Source organism: Agelaius phoeniceus, chromosome 4 (genome assembly GCF_051311805.1).
Source record: "Agelaius phoeniceus isolate bAgePho1 chromosome 4, bAgePho1.hap1, whole genome shotgun sequence".
Taxonomy (NCBI): Eukaryota; Metazoa; Chordata; class Aves; order Passeriformes; family Icteridae; genus Agelaius; species Agelaius phoeniceus.
Window position 1 is genome coordinate 55,722,692 of NC_135268.1, and position 20,398 is coordinate 55,743,089.

The 20,398-nt window shown below is 36.7% G+C and overlaps 1 protein-coding gene across 6 annotated transcripts in view; it reads right to left on the bottom strand.

Annotated features, from left to right (window-relative positions):
- Positions 1-1,743: 1,743 nt before the first annotated feature.
- Positions 1,744-20,398, bottom strand: part of STIM2 (stromal interaction molecule 2) — a 70,304-nt gene continuing 51,649 nt past the window's right edge. For 5 of the 6 annotated variants that reach the window (XM_054632915.2, XM_077177645.1, XM_077177644.1 and 2 more), the window contains exons 4-12: positions 18,515-18,626; positions 17,737-17,852; positions 16,342-16,519; positions 15,266-15,443; positions 14,522-14,689; positions 14,227-14,327; positions 13,743-13,981; positions 10,332-10,533; positions 1,744-9,517 (exon numbers count right to left, since the gene is read on the bottom strand). In XM_054632915.2, coding sequence (XP_054488890.1) covers positions 9,037-9,517; positions 10,332-10,533; positions 13,743-13,981; positions 14,227-14,327; positions 14,522-14,689; positions 15,266-15,443; positions 16,342-16,519; positions 17,737-17,852; positions 18,515-18,626 — 1,775 coding nt within the window. In that variant the 3' untranslated portion in view covers positions 1,744-9,036. Of the gene's footprint in view, positions 9,518-9,909; positions 10,059-10,331; positions 10,534-13,742; positions 13,982-14,226; positions 14,328-14,521; positions 14,690-15,265; positions 15,444-16,341; positions 16,520-17,736; positions 17,853-18,514; positions 18,627-20,398 lie in introns of all 6 variants that reach the window. The other variant, XM_077177646.1, reaches the window with a different exon arrangement.

Consider the following 20,398-nt stretch of genomic DNA (forward strand, 5'->3'; position numbering starts at 1 on the left):
AATTGCTTGCAGGATATGATTAGCCATAGGCTGAAAGATAAGACCTCTTGGAATACAGACAAAACCTGGCCTTTAGAACTTAACTATTTAACTTCCTCTTTGAAACACAGAAGTGGAAGAGGAAGGATTGAAACAGACAAGTACTGACTGCAGCATTAAGTGGACAGAAAATTCAGCTAAACTTCTCTTTGAATACAAATAAATTCATTGAATAAATAAATATTTCCCACTGTATTGATATATTTGTGGATACTTAGCACATCCTTACAAGGAACTCAAAGTAACAGGGAGTATATGGTAGACCTTTCTGAAACTGTTCCAGAACCAAAATCACCAGGAACACTCTAAGCCTAGGAACAGCTAAATGCCCAAAAGACCCTACAGGAGATGACCTGTCCCATTTCAACCCTATTTCACATCCTCCACCTCACTTAGGGCAAGCAGGATACTATAGAATTTCACACGTGATTCCATCACCAGTGAAATTGGAAAAACTATGAGTTTAAAAGCTGAGTTTTGGCAATGTAAGGCAATGGACTTGGATTCAATAGTAGTCAAATGCAGTTCATCAGAAAAAAAAAATCAAACCCTAACTTCACTGACTGCATTCCAGCTTGCTGAAGCTGTTAATTAACCAAAACTCAGTAATGCCCTTTGGGATTAGAATGCTGTGTGTTCCACTTGCTTGGGTGCCAAGTCTTGCAGTAAAATAAGCCATTTCTTATAAGCTATGCTTAATAGCTCAGTAAACATTTGTAGGAGAAATTAACAGCAGGTTCCCAATAATTTAGCTCTCTGAAGATGCTGATTTAGGCTTTGCCAGCCTCTATGATTTCCCCATTGATAAACTGTTAACACTGTTGAATCAAGAACACCAAGGGCAAATTGAAGTGAAACCAGTGACCAAGTCATGCACACACTCACTAAATTATTGCTTCTGAAGTGGGCTGGATTAGATAACTACAGTTGAACATAATTTATATACAGACTCAATTATCAATATCCATTTTTATCTGGAAAAAAAACTAATTTAAATTCTCTGGAAAAAAACTAATTTGAATTCTCTAAACATGATTCATATTGATCCAGTGGTTCACCTGTGTTGTCACTCACTGATTTACCCCACCACAATCTTGTCACCTCCAGAGAAGTGGCATTTTTAGTTACAAGAGAAGCTGCTTTGAAAAAGCTCTTCCTGAGCTTCTTCCTTCTCTGAGCTACAAGTTAAAAGGAATATTAAACAACAACAAGGGTTATTTGTTGTTTGTTTTTTTTTTCTGGTAGAGAGCCATAGGCTCTCAAACCAATCCTCATGCTCAAAATCACAAGGCTACATATTATTCCAGCAGTCACTTGGAAAGGCTTTTCAGCTTGTTCAGAAGGGAAAAGAAAAGAAAAGAAGGAGTGAAAAAAAACCAAAACAGCACAAGCCCAAAATCCCAAATCTTCAAAATGTTAAACAACTTAAAAGGATTTTTCAAGTAAAAGCAGTAAGACTCTGGTTTTACAAACCTGACTGTAGCACCCTAGTTGCCAAACAAAATGGTCTCTACCTTTCCTTTCACAGTAATATTGCTGTCAAGCTTTAATAACAGCATGAAAAAAGAAATACTGGCCAGAACCCTAAGAAGAACCAAGAAAACTTATCTCAAGATAAAGTAATTTTTTTTAAAAATCAAAAATGATATACTCAGGGAACAGGCTAAGATCAATTAAAATTACATAACATTTTCACTAACACAATTTCACTTTTCAAAATGAAAGTCAGATTTATTCAACATTAAGTGCAACAACACATCAGAAATCAATAAAATCAATTTTCACTTATAAAGTAAAGCAAAGTAACATGAATAAACACAGGAAAATACTGTCTGAGACTCTCCAAGCAGGACATTTCTCATAAGACTCACAGAAAAGAAAAAAAAAAGATTTTTATATGCAAACAGACTAAATTCCCCCAAATTCAGGGGTTTTTTCCAGTTGTAAAGCAATAGATAGCTAATGGGAGGTAAACTAGAAAGGGGATGAAATGCATCATGCTGTACAACACCAAAGAAATACCCCAAATGCATTTGTGTACAGCATTAACAACATGCAATAGGTGAGGTTAAAAGCAAGTACAGTGTATATATTAGAGACAGAAACTAGTCAGTCTGAGGGCTTTCTTTCTTGTTTTAGTTCAACTAATGAAAACAAACAGAAGCCAAGAGCAAACAGAGGAAGAGCAGAATCTGCATGGAGAACATCTCTTCCCAGAACAGTAAACATCTTAAGATTCAAATTTTGCACACATTTACTTGTCTTGGTCCTCTTCTATGTCATTAAAACATATCCAGATCCAATGGGCTTTATGCAAGTATCTACATTTTTATAAAGCAGTAATTAAACAAAACAATGCAAGTCATTCAAATTCTGCTAATCTTTTAAGTCAGGCATTAATATGCTGAACACTCACTACAACTCAACGTTATTTAAATTAAAAATAAAAACAGGGCAAGACATCTCCCAAACAGCCTTGCTGAAGTCTAGGGTATTCTAATTATATTTGTTGCTTGGAGGAGAGCAGTGTGAAAACAGACAATGTGCTACCCAATTCATTTCATTAAGAATTATTTAAACCATACTTTTAGACAACAGCTGGTCTCTTTGTTCATTCTATTCAGTTCACAGCCTGACAGATTCCTCTTGTCAGTCTTCTTTTTTTAACAGCAATTTTTTAAGACAAACTCCCAAGATCTCCTATAGATTTTGTCAGCTATTGAAAAGCAAGCAAGCATAGCACACATGCAAGTTATTAGAATTAGAGAGCCAAATATAATTAACTACAAAGTTCCAAGCAGTAAGTACATCTACATTCCCCTGGGGAGACTCCATCTTACTGGAGATGGATTTGAAAGCTGATAATGAACACAGGTTACCTAGTTCACTTCAGAAGTTCTCTGCCTTCCACCTGAAGACTTACCAGAATCCATTACCACCCAACAAGCTAACAAGCTAGTACAAATAATTAAGATTGTCATTAATTTCTGTAAGAATGGAGTGATGGCTGACAACTGAAGACCGACTTTTGTACGGTTGGACATACTGACCTTAATTTTAAATGAATTCAAGTCTGAAAATAATTGTGCAGTATTAACTTAAGACACAATAAACAATCAAAGGATAATTAAAGGATAACTTTACCACTCACACAAATCACACCAGCCAATGCTCCACCTCGTTAACCTGAATTACAGCAGTGTTTTTACAATATCCAACTGTGACAAAGTCTTTAAAAGGCAACTATTTATCATTTATCTATTAGTAATTCCCAACTCAAAAAGGCCTGTAATACTCTAAACTATAAACAACTACCAGTACCTGTTTATTTTTTAACAGGACAGGGATCACAAAGAACTGAGTTGAATTAAAAGGAATGTGAAGGACAAAGTTTTGATTCAGATTTCTTTAGCACATATTAAACCAAAACTGACATTAAGACATGCTACTAAAGGTTCTCTGAAACTGCTCTGAGGTCTGGCAATCACCCCAGTTAGTACTGTAACTACTAAATTTAATGCTGGGTGAAAAACAGAATAGAAATTAGAAATAAGAAGGTACCCTGTCTTTATATGTACCCCAGAGAGTACATGTAAAGAAAAGAGTGGGATTTTTTTGTTGGATAAAAAGTTACTGATCTGAAAGTGTTGAGACTGAATGTACCTCTTATCTCCAGCAATCTAAATTGTGAGTGTTTCTTAGGAGATTAAATGCCACCAAACATTCTTCATCCTCTTCAATGAACAAGAGGCATTTCTTTTTACCTTGCTCAAAGGTGTAATCCTTAACATCTAAGCAGAAATCGACCTTCCCACTTTCATTTCAGCAAAGCATTAAATACACAGAACACACACACAGAATTTGGAAAATTTGAGATTTAAAGCTGGAAAGCAAAACAAAAGATAACACAAATCTACTTTATTTCTGAATGCCTGAAGTAGATTGGTAAGTACTGACATCTGCTTCAGCAATGCCAGATGCAAGAGCACCCAGGAATAATAGTTTAACATTTGATATTGTTACCACTTTTATGAATTGGTGCATTCTGTTTATGTAACAGAAGACTAAGTGGAGAGTCAGAAAAACACCATCTGTACTGGTCTGGAAGCAAAAACTATCTGTTGAATACCTGAATGACACATTTGAACTGCTAATGAAAGAATGGTCACCTAAACGTCTACACACTGTCAGGCAGCCAAACTCTGCAGGCAATTTTTGGTTATTAGTTATCCCAACATCTGTGTCACTAGCAGAAAATGTTAGCAGCACTTAGACTCAACCAGGCATGGTGGGCATCACCATGAATCACTGAAGATGCAGCATCCAGGTTAAAATGCCTACAAGCAATTTGGAGCAGTGATTCAAGCATGACAAAGTAACACACCCCTATAGTAAGAGCAACTGGAACAGATTAGAAAAATGTGTTCATCCAACTTAATACATTGCACAAGGAGATAAGCAAGTAGACAAGAGGTCCAAGAATTAGTAATTCCTGTATTTGGCTTTAAAAAAAAAATTTACGTTCTCCACTGCTCAAAAATATGCTTGTAATTGAATAGAAAAAAACCTAATTCATTGCATACTTATGAAAGTAAGGTAGCAATCCCTCTCCAGCAATTTATCATGGAAACTGAATGAAACTATCCTGAAACTCTAAAAGCTGGTCATACAAGAAATACTAATCAGCTCATCTCCCTCCTGTGCAAGCCCATATGTTCCCATATATTGGGAAGTAAAAGGGCAAAATCTTGAAAGCTTTAATTTCTAATTAGCTTTATCTTTTTAGGCTTTTAATCAGTTGTAAATTACTGCCTAACTGCAGCTGGCATCCATAAATGTCGTAAGAAACAGAAATCAAGTATTCTTGGCTTCATCGTCTTCTAGGCTTCCAAACAAGGAACCACATTCTTACTATAACATTACTACTTGGATGACCATTGAGAATTTTTCCTCTTTCAGCAAACTGCCCTTCAGGAAGTAGAGGGTAATCCACTACCTAGGTACCAGTGGGGGAAGAAAAGTTGACATATGCCTGGAACTGCCAATTAACAATTTTAAGTTCCATCACTGAGCTGTGGGGATGAGGGATGGAGGGGAACCAACTAAAATGAAAAACCAAAAAATGCAAATGCAATCAGCTGGTTTAATCTCTAAATCCACTATGAGATGGTAAAAAGGATTCCCCACGGTAACCAAAATGCCTTCCCCAAAGCTTTTATGCTAGTCAAGTGTCATGTAGCTTTAGTAAGAATTGTAGAAAGGTTTGCATTTGTTTAGTTTTGGAAGAACTGGGATTTTTTTTTCTTCTTTATATAGAACTTTATATTTGACACTTCTTCATTTTACAAGTGACTTAAACAGCAACCTTAAACAGGGAGAAGTCTTTTAGGCAATTTCCACAAAGAAGCTGCTGTCCTAACAAAGTACTCTAACAAAATATTTAAATAGCAAAGAGTCTCATCTTCTGAAATACCAGATAATTAAAAACAGAACATGGATTTTAGCTAAAAAAGCAAAAAAACCACCCAAAACAAACAAACAAAATAAAACCCCACAAACCAATCTCTAATGACACTAACTGACTGTCTCAAGTGACTGATGTGCCCTATGAATCCTAGTGGTTGGAATGCTGGCTGGACTCACTGACTGCCAGCCAGTTTCAAGTTACACTGGTAGCAAATGGAACAGAGAACCTTCTGAGGCACATTATCTCACTTCTTAGATGTGGATGTGTTATTGGCAAAATTCAGTTTTCTGTTATTTCATAACAGATGTGTGCCAGGTACTTCAATGCTAAGACTGGATTTGATGACTGCCAGTGAAGATCTTCCTCAGAGCCAGTGCTCTCAGCATCCCTCAACAACATGACTCAAACCATTTAAAGATGGGGATTTCTGCAGGAGGAGCCATGGAGGCCACTTACATTGTGGACAAATTTAAACGGCAAGAAATGCAAGTGGCTATTAAAATAATAAAAAATAAACTCAATTAACGTAGAATTTGTTTGTCCGCCAACATATAATACTCACCACTTCTGATTGTATTAATTTAAGCTTTTTGTTCTCTAACACTTATTAAGAAGCAGCTATAAAGTTACAGGACAGCTGGTGATACACTGAGTGTTGAGAGTTCTCTGTGCTCCAGAGGTTTGCCATTTTGAATCCAAAATCTACCACTATGATAATCTTATCTGATTTGTTTGCACAGTACAAAGAAGTATTTTTACCAGAAAATAGTTAAATTGTTTTTTTAAAAACAATCTTAGCACTTTAACTCTCAGCCAATAAAGAGCTCAATACCTCCACTATTTCACTTTTAGTTATACTTACTACAGAAAACTGAACTTGTCTGTTCTGGCTTCTCAATATTTGAGTTTGCCCAATTTTGATATCAGAATTAAGAAGTGCTGCCCTTCCACTACTCAGTACCAACTTTTTCTCCATGTGTAAATGTTTACTCTCCAGTACGAAAATGACACTTCATCTTTTTTGGTAATGATAGAGACAGAGTTACTCAAACCTCACACCAAGATCTACTATTCAGCCCCAGATCTTATTTTAAACTCAATTATTGCTATGGCCTTCTCAAGTGCACCAAGGTTTTTCTGGTAGTAGTCTTCTCCATGTTGTTTGGGAGGCACAGGAAGTTCCCTACTTGCATAAAAGTAATTGTTCCCTTTGTAGATGTTCAAGTACTTCATCAGGCTTTAAGCTACAGTTCTTGAAGGCTCAGCATTGAGGTGGTTCTTCAGCACAAGTCTTTTTTCATCGCTGCTTTTTGTTGTCTGCCATGTACAGAGTGAATCTTTCTTCAAAGAGACCACTGCTACCTTGCAATTGCTTTATTTTGAAGCTACAGCTGGTCAATCTGATGATTCAGAGATTAATGGAACAATATTATGTTCTCATTTTTTTCTATTCCACTAATTTTTTCTTCACCAAACTTTATCAAATAATTGATTTGTCCCATGATTTTCTGCATAGATGGCCTACAATCAGTCTCTGTTAGACAACAAAACTCTGGATTATTTCTGTTCTCTTAAGGAATTAACCAATGTACCAGGACATGTAAAGTACTTGCACATGCAAGGTCTCCACCCCATTTTATAACCCTTCTCTTTCAACCATGTCACTAATCACAGTAAATCTGTTAAAAACACTGCCACCCTTGGGGAGTGAACTAACACATTGGGTATGTACAGTGAAACCTAAACAGAAAATGATAGAAAAGACACATATCATTTGATTTCAATTAGCTACAGGCTTTGAAGGCTCCTTACTAAAAAAAATGTAGGCAGTCTGTGAAATAATTCTTTCACACAGTACATCACATACATATTGGCAAGAAGTGAGCCCCCAGTCACAAGTCCCTGGCAGTGGCACCTGCTACTGAGGCAATGAGAAAACCCTTATGGAAGATCTGAGACTGTTGAGTCATCACTGGGTAAATTGCTTCTGTTGACTAGAGCAGGAGATATTTCCTTGGAATGTACCTCAGAAGAAATTCCTGCTCAGTATTAATATTTTTAAACTGAATAAAAGGCACTGTTGCTTAAGCCATATATTTCTTGTCTCCAACTGTTTAAAAAAAAAAAAAAATGGTTTTGAACACCTAGCTACTGCTACCCTAAGAAGGCTTCCTTGTTATCTCACAGTAATTTCACCTCTCCCTAAAAAAGCTTCACAAAAATTTCTTTTATCTGAAGCATGTCATCTCACCTTTATATCTATCTTTATATCTAAAATTATGAGTTAGTATAACAGTATGCATTATAAAATTATACCATTTACTTCAGACATCTCTGAACAGCTAAATCTTCAAACTATACAAAAATAAAGTGTATGAAATCTTACAAAAGGAGGACATTAAGACAATAATAGCTAATTCAAAAAATATAATAACTTATACACAGCAGTAAGCATAAGCAATGTAGCCTACAACAGCTTCCAATTAACAGGACCTCTGAAACATGTCTGAAACAAGCATCAGCTAGAATTGGAACATTCCCAAGCACAATAATGTTTCCAATTTATTATCTTTACCACAGTACAAACTTTCACAACCCAAGTGTCCATTGTCTGTCAATCTGTAAACAAAAGCTACTATTCCCCCTCTCCTCATTTTGAGAGGTGAATTTTTTCAGTCTTCAGTCAAGTTTCACAACCATCTTGCATAAGGAATCAAGAGCCTGTTCTCTTGGTAATTTACTTTTTTCTTTTTTTTGTCTTTTCTTTTTTTCTTTTTGTTTGTTTCTCATACGGCCTGCAGTGAATTAAAATCACAGTGAAAGTCCTGGGAAAAAAATGATCTTTACAGCAGGACTTGAACCATTCTAATAATAAATGCATCTAACAAAGCTTCCCATAATAAAAGCATGACATTTCCATTTCCAGAAATCAAGTCAATTAGAAATGCTAAATTTTACTTAAAAACCCCAAAAGATCTAAAAGTGAAAAGATTCATCTTCTCAGTCAAATACAAGTCTTTCAGTTTCACTTGCAGAGACTGTTCCAGTCTGTAAAACAGTAGTGCAATTCATTTAGTTCTACTTCTTTTATTTTTCTTTAAGTCCAGTAGATAAATGTCCTATTTCTATGGAAAGATAGGAAGATGCTCCAGTAAACAAGAAACTTTGGCAAGCCCAGGAAGGCTTACTAGTCCATTAAAGCTTAGGAGTCCAAAGTGGCTTAAAAATGGTTTATGAATAAACTTAAAAAAGCCCAACAAATCAAATTAAAAAAAAAAAAAAAAGCTGAAAAAGACAACCTAAAAAAATAAAGAAATAAATAGCCAGAAATTAATGTAAACTGTCTGAACGTTTTAATGATTTCTCATTGACAGCTGGCACAACCGTTGACAGTACAGTCATTAAATATAGGTGACCTACAGAGTATTCCATTAGGGCATCCACTCTGGGATGCTCAAAAGGAATTACATTCCTAAAGATTTAAAAAATAGAGTTCTTATAATATTACTATAGGTTTTCTTCTGCCCACCTCACTTACACTTCTTCTTGAAGAGGTTTTTTATTTTTGATGGCTTTTTATTTTTTTCACCATTCTGGTAGAGGTCCTGTGGGATGCTGCTTATCCTGGGGACAGAAGCAGCTTCATGGCTGGGTTTGCTATCACTGCCGGTCGAGGAACACGAGGTGTGACGAGGCTTTGGGACTGGGATCCCAGTTGAAAGCTGGTTCATGCTGCAAGACTTCTCCAGGATTCCATTATAAACTTTGCTTGCAGGACTAAAGATCATGCTCTTAGTTTCTGCCATGCCTACACAGTCAGGAGAGCCCCTAGAAACATCTGCAGTCAGAGAAGAGGAGTCTCCTGTAGATGATTCCTCAAGTGAGAATTCTTCTGGTGATACTTTCTGAGGAGAAATTGTCTGGTACATCTCAAGACTTGCTGGAGGAGACTGTTTTCTTCCAATGGATGAATTTAAGGAGTCACATTCCGAACCTGTTTCCTGTACTTCCCTGAGTCAGAGCAGAGAGAAGAGAAAACATAATGAAACTACAATTTCCTTCATAGAGTTAAAAAGGAAATTAATTTAGAATCAATAACATTAGTCTAAAAGCACCACCCACAGTTTTCCTTAGTAGTTAATTAAACAAAAAAAAAATTAAGTTAAACATTTTAAGTTACAACTTGCATTACATCATTTTATTATGTAAACTTAAGGGAATTAGTTTGTGCAATCTTGCTTTTGTAGGCAGCAGCATCTGCCCAGAAATAGTCATCATTTGTATTTCACTTCAAAGAACAAAGTCTATCTTTCTGGCACGTGAAGTCGGAAAAGTTATGAAATGAAAGAAGGAGATTTAAGCCTATCATATAAAAAAAGTTTCTTCAGGACAAGTGTCCCTACCTTTCAACAAGCTCATTTGCTCCTTCCAAAAGGAATTTAACCTTTTCCTATGAGGCCATGTAACAAGAGTAGGTACACGCTCAACATGCTGTAAGAATTGTGTTACCATCCATCTCCTCTTCGCCCAGTAGCTGACATTGCTTTTGATCCTAGTTTCAGATGTAAGAGCCAGTAACATATTGTAATGGAGAATCAGGGTTAGTTCAGTGCACCCTGGATTGTAACATTACTTAACTGTACATGACATGCTAGCTATTTACATACACATACCAGACAAGAACTCTCTGCTCCATGTAGACTATATTAATTTATATTATCCTACAGATTACTTTAACTTTTGGCTTGGTTTAACCTCTAATTCTAAACTGTTAGTCTCAATAATCCTACCAAGAGTTGCAAGTGCTGTTTGCTAATCTCCGTACCATTGTTTATCAGCAGAGAAGTAAATGGCTTCCTCCTCCTCTTCAGTTCGATAGAGAGCTGGGCAGCTCGACACAGAGAGGATGTCAGGGTCAGGGGAGTGCAGAGCGTGCTGAGACTGTGGAGATGATGGCACAACACTGCGTCTTGATCTACACAAGCTACTGCTTCTTGCCAGAGTGCTGGGAGCTTTTACAATGGACCCTGAGGCAGAGAAAAAGCAAACCAAAACCCTCCAAGTGACATTGATGTTAACAGTATCTACTCTGAAGACTAAGTAGCAGGTATCTGCTTCGGTGACAGTGACTTTTAAACAACTTTGACATTCCTTGACAGTTCCAGAGGAACAAAGACTGACACACCTCATACATTCTACAGTTAGATGAAGCAGCTAATCAAGATGCAACTGCAGAGATTTTGTGCCTGCCAAATACTACTCTGACCAAGTACACCAAAGCTCTGGCTCACTGTGCTCTCTTGAGAACTAAAAGATTCTACTGAAACTCCCAACCCTTCATAAACTAAAAACAGGAGTGCTGAAATTAGTATGTTACACAATGTCCTGTATTTTGTGTGGTGATTTGGAGTTTAAAAGAAAATGTAAAAGTTTTGCAACATAGGTATGACTAACCAAACAGCCAACTGATATACACTACACTACTTGAAAAATAGGCTAGATAGAGAAGAGCAATTTCATTTGCATAACATGACAGAAAATACATAATTCAACCTAACTTTAAGATCAAGAACTTTCTTTTAGATAACATTGTCTGTTGCCAGGCTAACTATGAATTTCTGGAAGTAAAAATACTAAGAATGGGTGGAGACAGCCATGCAAGACTTCATCAGCAAAGTACCCAACAGGAAGTGATAAACTCAAATGTTCCTAATCCAATTCCTCCTTCAAAAGATTATTAGGCAGCAATACTTGTACAGAGAAAAATCTACAGACCTCTTTTCAAGCTAGCTGTTACAAGTCTCAGGATGTTTCACACCCCTCCTTAAACTGTCTCATGGAATGCATCACTGCTTATGTAAGATCCACCAGACCCTTACTGGTGTTCAAAATTGTTTAACAACCACAACACGCTAAAAATCCTTTCAATTATTTTTGTAGACATGGATGTCTAGCCTGACGAAATACATTTTATTTTCTGCAATGCCAGTTTATCATCATATAAGCTACAGTTTACCTTCCTGGAATCTCAGAAAAGGACAAGTTGTCCACTCTCTTTTAGTACAGGAAATCACAACTTTCACTAAACAATAAGTAACTGCATCTTTGCCAACACATAGATTTATTTCCACTCCTGAGCAGGAAAGAAAGTTTTGCAATTCTCAACATGAGAGTTGACATGTAAATCAAACTTCTAATATCACTTTTGAGGAATTCCCTACTGACCTTAAAAGCATTTTGGGAGCTCAAAAATCATCTTGTGTCATTACAAAAGAAATTCCTCAAAGACCAAATGTGAACTGAGATAAGAGAATGATAATCTCTTTAGGAAATGTTGTTACAGGTCCAGGTTAAAAAAAAAAAACAAACCAAAACCAAAAAAAAAAAAAAAACCCCCCCCCCCAAAAAAACCAAAAAAAACCAAAAAAACAAAAAAGCAAAAAAAACCCCAAAAAAACCAAAAAAAAACAAAACAACACAACAAAACAAAAAAAACCCCCAAGATTGCACCATTGGTGAATTTTCAGAGAAGTAAAAAGCATTTTGATCCATTGTAGGTGTATATACACAGAAATATGAAGAATTCAGCTATGACAATTGAACACATAGACTTTTCCAGTGCAAATGAAGCTCACTAATCAAGGAACCAGCTGAATCCGAATGAGTCAATGGAAAAAAAGAAGTTTCATTGTCACCTTCCAGCTGTAAGGACTTTTTTCCAGTGTCAGACACTATTTCTTAATCCATTTTTGTTCTTCAACTTGAGATCAATCAAACAGCTCTATTACTTGACACCATATAAGCCTACCAACACAATTGCTCTGGCACAAAGAAGCCTAATAATTACAATAATTTGACTCCTCAACACTAGTTTCAACAACAGATCATTTAGCATATTTTCTTCATACAGTAAAGTTTCAGCTAAGTATGCTCTTACAAACAGTACAGTCCTTTTCTAATTGTAGTTCCTTTGAATCAACTGCACTTTCTTCTCTGGCTTCACTTCTAAGCAAGAGTTAAATGAGAAGAGTGACTAAAAAAACTCACAAGTCAGAAGTTTTTTACACATATCCAAGTGTTGCCATTTTAGACCATCTGGAAAATCATGACAATAAATGGAGCTCTTCATTTTGAAATCAGATCACAGGCTTCTCGATACAGAATTGGAAGCTTAACTCTAGGAATCCATATTTCATTGGGTCTCCAATAAATTTGTTGCTAGGGTTTAAATCAAAGTATTTGCACTGAAGACAACTAGAGAAACAGCATTCCTTAAAAGTGATCAGAACTTGCAGTAAATTGCAAGAGGATTAACGAACTTTTCAATGTGGTCTGCAGAAAAAAAGGTTGGTACATTAAGAAGAAAAACAAGTGCCCAAGGCACACTAAGTGAAGCCAGCAAAGTGGCGACCTTACGCTATTTTAAAATACAGTTTGAATTTCTTCTGAGAATCCCAGCCCTGGAAGAAAAATGTACCCACATGACAGTTTTCCTTCTTACTCATTCCTCAGCCTAAAACAGCTTGTTTGAATAACTGCATGGGAGCTCATCTTTTTGATTTGCCTCTGGAGTCCAGTTAATCACAAGCTCCATGAAGCAGGCTCTTGTTCTGCACAATGACTCATGATGCAAAGGGTGGTCTGAATCCCCAGTGTATTTCTTCTGATCACAGTTTAACCAAAGCTGGACTTCTCTCCCTCCAGAACTCTGCCTCTCCGATGGACACTCAAACAACCAACCCACTGTATCCAAACACAAACATTCTGTCTGAAAGCTTCCCTTGAACAACAACAAGATTTTGTTCCAACCACTAAAGAATGTGCACAAGGCTATGTAGCATGCGGCCTCCCAAAGGATGTGATCTTTCTCATAGCTCAAGGAACCCTGGACTAACCTCATCCCTTCCATCTGAGCTAACAAACTCAGCATTATTCATTACAAACTTTTGTTTAAGTAGCACTCCAAGGTTGACAACCACTTTCAAAACCTTAGCTGAATTTGCCCCACTCTCCCACTGAAACAAAATAAGAGGCTTTTTCTTCATGTTATCTTCACTGCAAAACCCACTTTGCCATTTAAGTCCCACTGGAGCTAGTATCTGAAATGCTACATAGAATTTTGGTCTTTCTGACTTTGATCTAATCCTGTTTGATTTCAGTACTCTTCTCCCACCTGACTTGAAAATCCCATGTCCCACAGCTTTTCCCCTTTCTTTTTACTGAGCTTATCACTTACCATGAAACTGTGAAACTATTGGAGGAGTGTCTTCATCTAAGTCATCAACTCCCCCTGCAATTGGGTAGGGAGGAATGGAAACTCGAGGCATAACTACCCAGCTGTGATCAGAGTAGAGAGAGGAGGTCAAGCTTGGTAGCCCAGAATTGTGTGCGATTTGAAACCCACAAATCTTCTCAATCTGCTGCCATCGATAAAGACGCTCCCGCAAACACGTCGTCAACTCAGAGAGTGCTTTCCTGAAGAAAGGCACATATTAAAATTATATACACTGTTCTTATTGATAAAGCAAAGCAACAGATTCATTCCAGCATACCAGAAGATCCATTACAGCTGCTGAAATATTCACATTTTAGTATTTTTTAAATTGCTTTTGTAAAGTGCAAAACCACTAAGACACTCAATTCCGTAACTCTCTGGGAGTTCTGTTCCAGAAGCAAACAATCACAAAAGAATATCCATCCTGTCCCAGTAACCCTCTTACTTTGCTTCAAGAATTTTATGGTCCACTTCATCCAGGGAGGAGCTGTGTGCAACATGTAATGTTCCAAATACAGTGCTTCTCTTCTTTTTTATCTTTTCTGCCTAAAAAGCAAAGTAAAGTGAAATGCATTAAACTAGTAATATACTTAACAGATGAAAAACATTAGCAATATTGACACGTAGCAAACAACAATTCAGAGAAAAAGCACAAATGCTTATCTACTTTGTGTTTACTATTTCATATCTCTAGCAACAGATCAGAAAAATTTTCAAGTAGCTGAAGAATAATTTATTACCTCATCTTTAGCAATTGCTAATTGCATTTCTGCATGCTGTCTTTTGATATTGTAATATTGTACTTCAACTTCGTGTGTTAACTGAAGCCACTTCTGCAAAGCCTCAGGAACAGACCAATTACTTCTCAACTCAAACTCCTTCTCAGCCTTTTTTAAAGCCATACGAACCTAGCAATCAAGAAGAAATGAAAGTGTCACCAAAAGTATCATTAGAACTAACATGTGAATTATAAGCACCTTTATAGCCCACAGCAACATAGCAAAGCTTGACAGAGTTTTGGTGTGTGCCAACTGTTGTCAGGTATGCAGATCTGGCAGCTCTGAAATCTAGCATATGACCTTCCATATTTTTTCCAATGCTATATAGTTCCTAATCCAAAGTTTAAGTATTTTTGTAAGACGATAATTTTTTTAGTACAACAAATCCAAATTTATTGCTGCTCAGATGAAACAAAGCTACTCTCTCGCTTCTAATAACAAGATAAAAAAAGCTTTTGTATATATATTTTTTCAGTGAATCCCAAAATACTATGATAAGCTAATATACAAAGTTTACAGCTTCTAATATTTTCAGGATTATTTTACTAGATAATGGCATGACTGACAGACAATCATTAAGCACTCTTAGAATTTTTCCATTCAAGTCCAGCATTTCGGGAATGCTGTTTTAAACACTACTGAGGATCTAATAAAACTAGGACCAATTTAAAGTCAACACTAAACTTATTAACAGCTGGAAGATACCTGTACTAACTCTTCCTCTGCATATTTGAGCCTGCTGAGCTCACATTCAGCTCCCTCTCTCAGTTCCCTGAGGCGATGAGCTTCACGTTTTGCATCATTGATCTCATCCATCATTTTGCGCTCCAGATTTTGCTTTTCAACAGCAACGTTTCTATTCTCTTCTTGTGCTTTCTCAAGCCTTCACAATTGAACAAAAAATATGAGAAAATACACAGCATATTTGTTAAAAGTTGTAGTCCTCAGGATAACAAAATGCATCCAGCAACAGGGAAGTGGGCACAAACCAAAGCACATGAGGTTCCACCTGAACATCAGGAAACACTTTCACCATGAGAGGGACTGAACACTGGCACAGGTTGCCCAGAGAGGTGGTAGAGTCTCCATCCTTGGACATATTCAGAAGCCACCTGCACATGGTCCTAGGCAACCTGTTCTAGATGGACCTGCTTGAGCAGGAGGGGCTGGACAAGATGAACTCCAGAAGTCTCTTCCAACCTCAACCACTCTGTGATAATAAAGACTCTGCAAGCTTCATGAATCAGCAGCAATTACATCACACAACGTGATATCCATGCCAGGCAAAATACCCAAACTTTCAAGTGAACTATCATTAAAAGTGTAGTATCAAAATACAAGTCTCTATAGACAACTGCATTACAGGTGCACCACAGACTATCAGCTTTCACACTGCCATATATGCAATAGAAACTAATCAGCTCAGGTCTGTTTCAATCTTAAAAGCTTAAAAAGAGAAAAAGTGCTCTCATTTCCATGTATCTAACTATTCAAGAGAAACTGTAATTATATGAAAACAACAATACATACATGTAAATCTGTAGGAAAAACTCAGCCTCTATTCTCTACCTTCATCCACAGGTTTGTATTGCCTGCTAAAATATCCAGGAGCAATCTCTACCCAAGAAATCAGCACCACTGAAATCACAATTTCCATGCAAAGGGAAGATGAACAAAATCCAAAGGCAGGTAATGCAAAAAACTTAAGACTGTAAAGGATCTGCATTTGTGTTTAACCTCATAACAAAAGGACAACTTTTTTTTTCTTTTAGGTTTTATACCTTTCCTGCAAGTCAAGAAGACTTTGCTCTGCTGTTTGGAGACTTTCTAAGTCCTTCATCATTTTTGTGATATGTTCTCTTGAGGTTCTGTTCTGTGTATATGCAAACCAGCAGCCTCCAAAACCAATAACTATAGAAACTGTTAATATAAAATCCTTCATCCAGTTGTGAGGGGGACCTGTGCAGAGAACAACACCATCATTAACTAGTTCATTGATACAGACAACAGATTAAGGCCTTCCCCCCCACCTCCCCGGCCTAAAAGGTGACAGAACCTAATGCTAAACAGAATTCTAGCTCATTTACCTCAAACCACCTCCAACAACTATCTTTCAAATGTACTCCACAGCATTTTCATACAACATAAGCAGGTCTGCTCTAATACAATTTACTTCATCTATACTAAAACATTCATTAGACTGAGAAAAGCTTATTAAACCCCTTTACAGTACATACTCAGTACCTTTATTTAGAGTTAAAATAGAGTTCCACAATTGCACTGCATCAGGCCAGTAGGAGATGTAATTAGATTTGAGCAAGTTCTTTCCAGTCTGCACCCTCTTAAATACCCTATGCTGAGTTAAAAATGCACTCGGGAAAAATCAAGTACATTTTAAAATGGTAACAGCAGCACTCTTTAAAAGTTGGATTGTCAAATAATCAAATTCAAGGTTCACATAATACATCTTTGTTAGTACAACTTTTATAGTCACTTGCACCTCTGTAAGGACAGTTTCTGTGAGCATTAAAGGTCTAACACAAAGTGATTCCAGCTCAGATCCGGCCTGAGTAGTTCAGGAGCACCTGACATGCACAGTACCAGAGCAGAGCTGCAACCAGAGCAAGCATGCAGAGCACTGGTGATGTGGTATGGACATGGCTGCATATGGTAAAATGGGTCAGATGTGGAACTCCTGCATTAAATTTAACTGCACTTTAACTCAAGTATGCACAAGACAAAGGTGTTGGATTTGCATCACTATCTCATTTTTTCTTCTTAGGGAAGGTCATCCCCTCTCATTTCAGCATCCCAGCTGTACTGTCCAAGCTAATTGAGAAGTGAATGTAACCTTATCTATAAATGTAATTTAAACAGTGAAAAATATTTAGAGGACACTTCTTGTGACACAAAAGCCAACATCCATCTGTCAAGTGGGGTTATACTAAAATTTCTACACGATCTTACACACAGAAGTGAACCTTTGTTCTGCTCACAGCACCTAAATAACTTTTTTTAATTCATTGCAGAGTTCCACAACGCATGCCAAGCAATCCATCAGCACATCCACAAAATAGATAAGCTGTCCTGTCTACAGTATCAAGTGTCATGGAAAATATGCTCTGTTGAATTCCTACAATCAAGAGATAAGAAAAAAACTCCAAAAAGTTACTAACGAGTGAGAGGTCCAAATAAAACAACATCCAAGGCTTTAAGCTGAAGCTTCTGTCTATGACTCCGGTCAATTATTTTCAAGTGAGAGATCATGAAAGCATGTTCATTCACTGCTATCCTGTTAACAACAAGACAAAATGTTACCTATTCCATAAACTATATTCAAAATCACTCTAGGCAAAAAAGACTTCAGTAGAATTTCCCACAGTTATACAGATTACAGCTATGCAATTAAGAGTGAGAAATACAATACAATACAGCAGTAATGCTACAGAAATGCATACCAGCATGTGGCAAAAAAAAAGAAAATAAAATCATTTAACTATTCTTTTCTCTCTGGAAAAAATATCATTAAATAAATCCGTTTAGCATAGTTAAAGGTATATTTATAGACTTGTGATACCAACTCCTAAATACATGCAATACTCAGGTGTGGTATTTATGCTCCAGGAAAGGTATTTTACAGTTACATAGTAGAATATACCTATACAATAGATCAGAAGATGTTCAAAAGGAAGTTTGCTACCACATAGAATTATGTGGCCTTTGATGAGGCCCACAGAAAGAAAGAAAACTTTTAGGAAAGTTGTATTTTGATATATTCTGGCAGAAAAAAAAAAAAAAGTGCAGCCACCTCTTCAAAACTGCAAGGACACTTCTCTTTTCTTGCATTTGACTGTACCTCGTTAGATTTTAGGTTCACATAGTTGCTCCTACCATTTAAACTAATGTAGCAACCTATGGGGAATTATTTGAAACTAATCCAGAAGATATATTTACCTGGGAAGTGTTGTTCCATTGACATTGCTGTCTCTAAAATTCTTTTCATATTGGGGCAATTCAACAAAATCTGAGAGCCACTGAAGAGTGTCCTCTTGAGTCCAGTTATGAACTGAAAGAAAAATTAAATGACTTAGGTATTTTAGTAAAAATCAACAGCTTAGAAGACAAGCAGTAGAAAAGCAGATTACAATAACCAAGAGAGTTTGACCAAATATAATCCCAGAAAAATTAGCATTACCAAGGTGTTTCTGGAATTTTGCCTTTTTCATTACATGTACCCCTGTGAAAGCTTAGGCAAACTCTAAATAAACAAGCATGGAACCAATAGAAGTATTTCTTGACTAAAACTTTCACAGAACAATTGACTCTTTCGCTTTAGTTTCAATCAGGACAGCATCTTGTGACTTTCAACTCCTTAAACTGATTCCAGCCCCTTTGTCCTGCTACCCTTGCAGAGCTAAACACACATCAGCTGGTGTTGTAACCATTTGAGGCAATGCACCAAGATCTTCCCCAGGATGATGCCTTAAGAACTTGTTTTGACAAGAATTTTCTTAGAGGCTTATGCCTTCTAACCACAAAATGGGAGCTGACAAGAGAAGGAGAGAGGAGACTGAAAGAAAACACCAAAAGACAGAAGAAATTTAACAGGAAAACTATTAAATATCTCTCAAGCATGCCCAAGAAAAGTGGAATAACATGCAAAAATACTTTACAAAAAATATTTAAAATGTAGAGAATAATTAACAATTTTCCTTAATAACAGCAATACTCTACATAAACATTCATAGCTACAGATGTGCTAAGAAAATACTACCCACAGATACTATCAAAAAAAAAAAAAAATCCCATTTCTGTCCCTTACAGAGCAGCTGCTGCAGTTTGCAGCTTCACACTGACAAAATTGAAGGGAAATTGTTCACTCCATTTATAGTCTGCAAAAGTCTATCTGCATATGAAAGAAACAGGGATGGTCTCTTTCTGGACAGACATGTATTCAAATGAAAAACTGAGGGTTTTTTGAACATTTCTCTATCTAGCACTACTTCCATGTGACAGTGCTAGGCACAGATGATAGGACACATTCTCAGTGGTGACTTTTGACAATAATCCTTTGGAAAGCACTGCTGAAAGCTTGACAGGTAAAGCTGCAGGCAATGGAAATTTTTATAAGTTCAAATTCATATTTCAGTTCACACTGTAACTGAAATAAGGACTTCTAGGTCTCTTTTGCAGCACAGCTGCAAAATAAGCCTAAACATTTTAGGATTATTATCATTCCTGATAGGTGGAGACAGAACACATTTCACAGACTCATGGCTTCAAGAAACAAACTCAGTACAAACCTGTTGTTATCCATCCATATGAATGGCTACACAACCTTCCCAGCAGGCTGTCCCATTTCCTTCTCTCCTTCTAAGCTACAGTCAGGTATTGATTTGACACAGACTCAGTTTTGTTATATTACAATTTACCACATTACTCTAAGATTTTATGCAAAATATCTGGTCTCCATTTATAAACAGGTAGTTTTCCCATTGCAAAAACTCTTAACTATTATGTGAATGATAAGCAATGCCATTTACAAATCATTCAAAGTAATTTGACTGGTCATTACAAGTCTCAAAAGAGTGGTAAAATCATCCAGAAAGATATCACCTTAACTGCATTCTAGAAATATGTTCATAGACTGATCCAAAGTAAAAGCATTGTTTTGTTGTGACATGAAGCAAAAGATACCTAAAACAGCCACTGCACACTACAGACTATCACTGAGAGTACAGAACACTGCATTGCAGAAGCCACACAATTAATTGAGTTTATAAGTCATGGGCAAGGGTTAAAAATACCATTGAGATTTTCACTTCTACTGATGAAAGA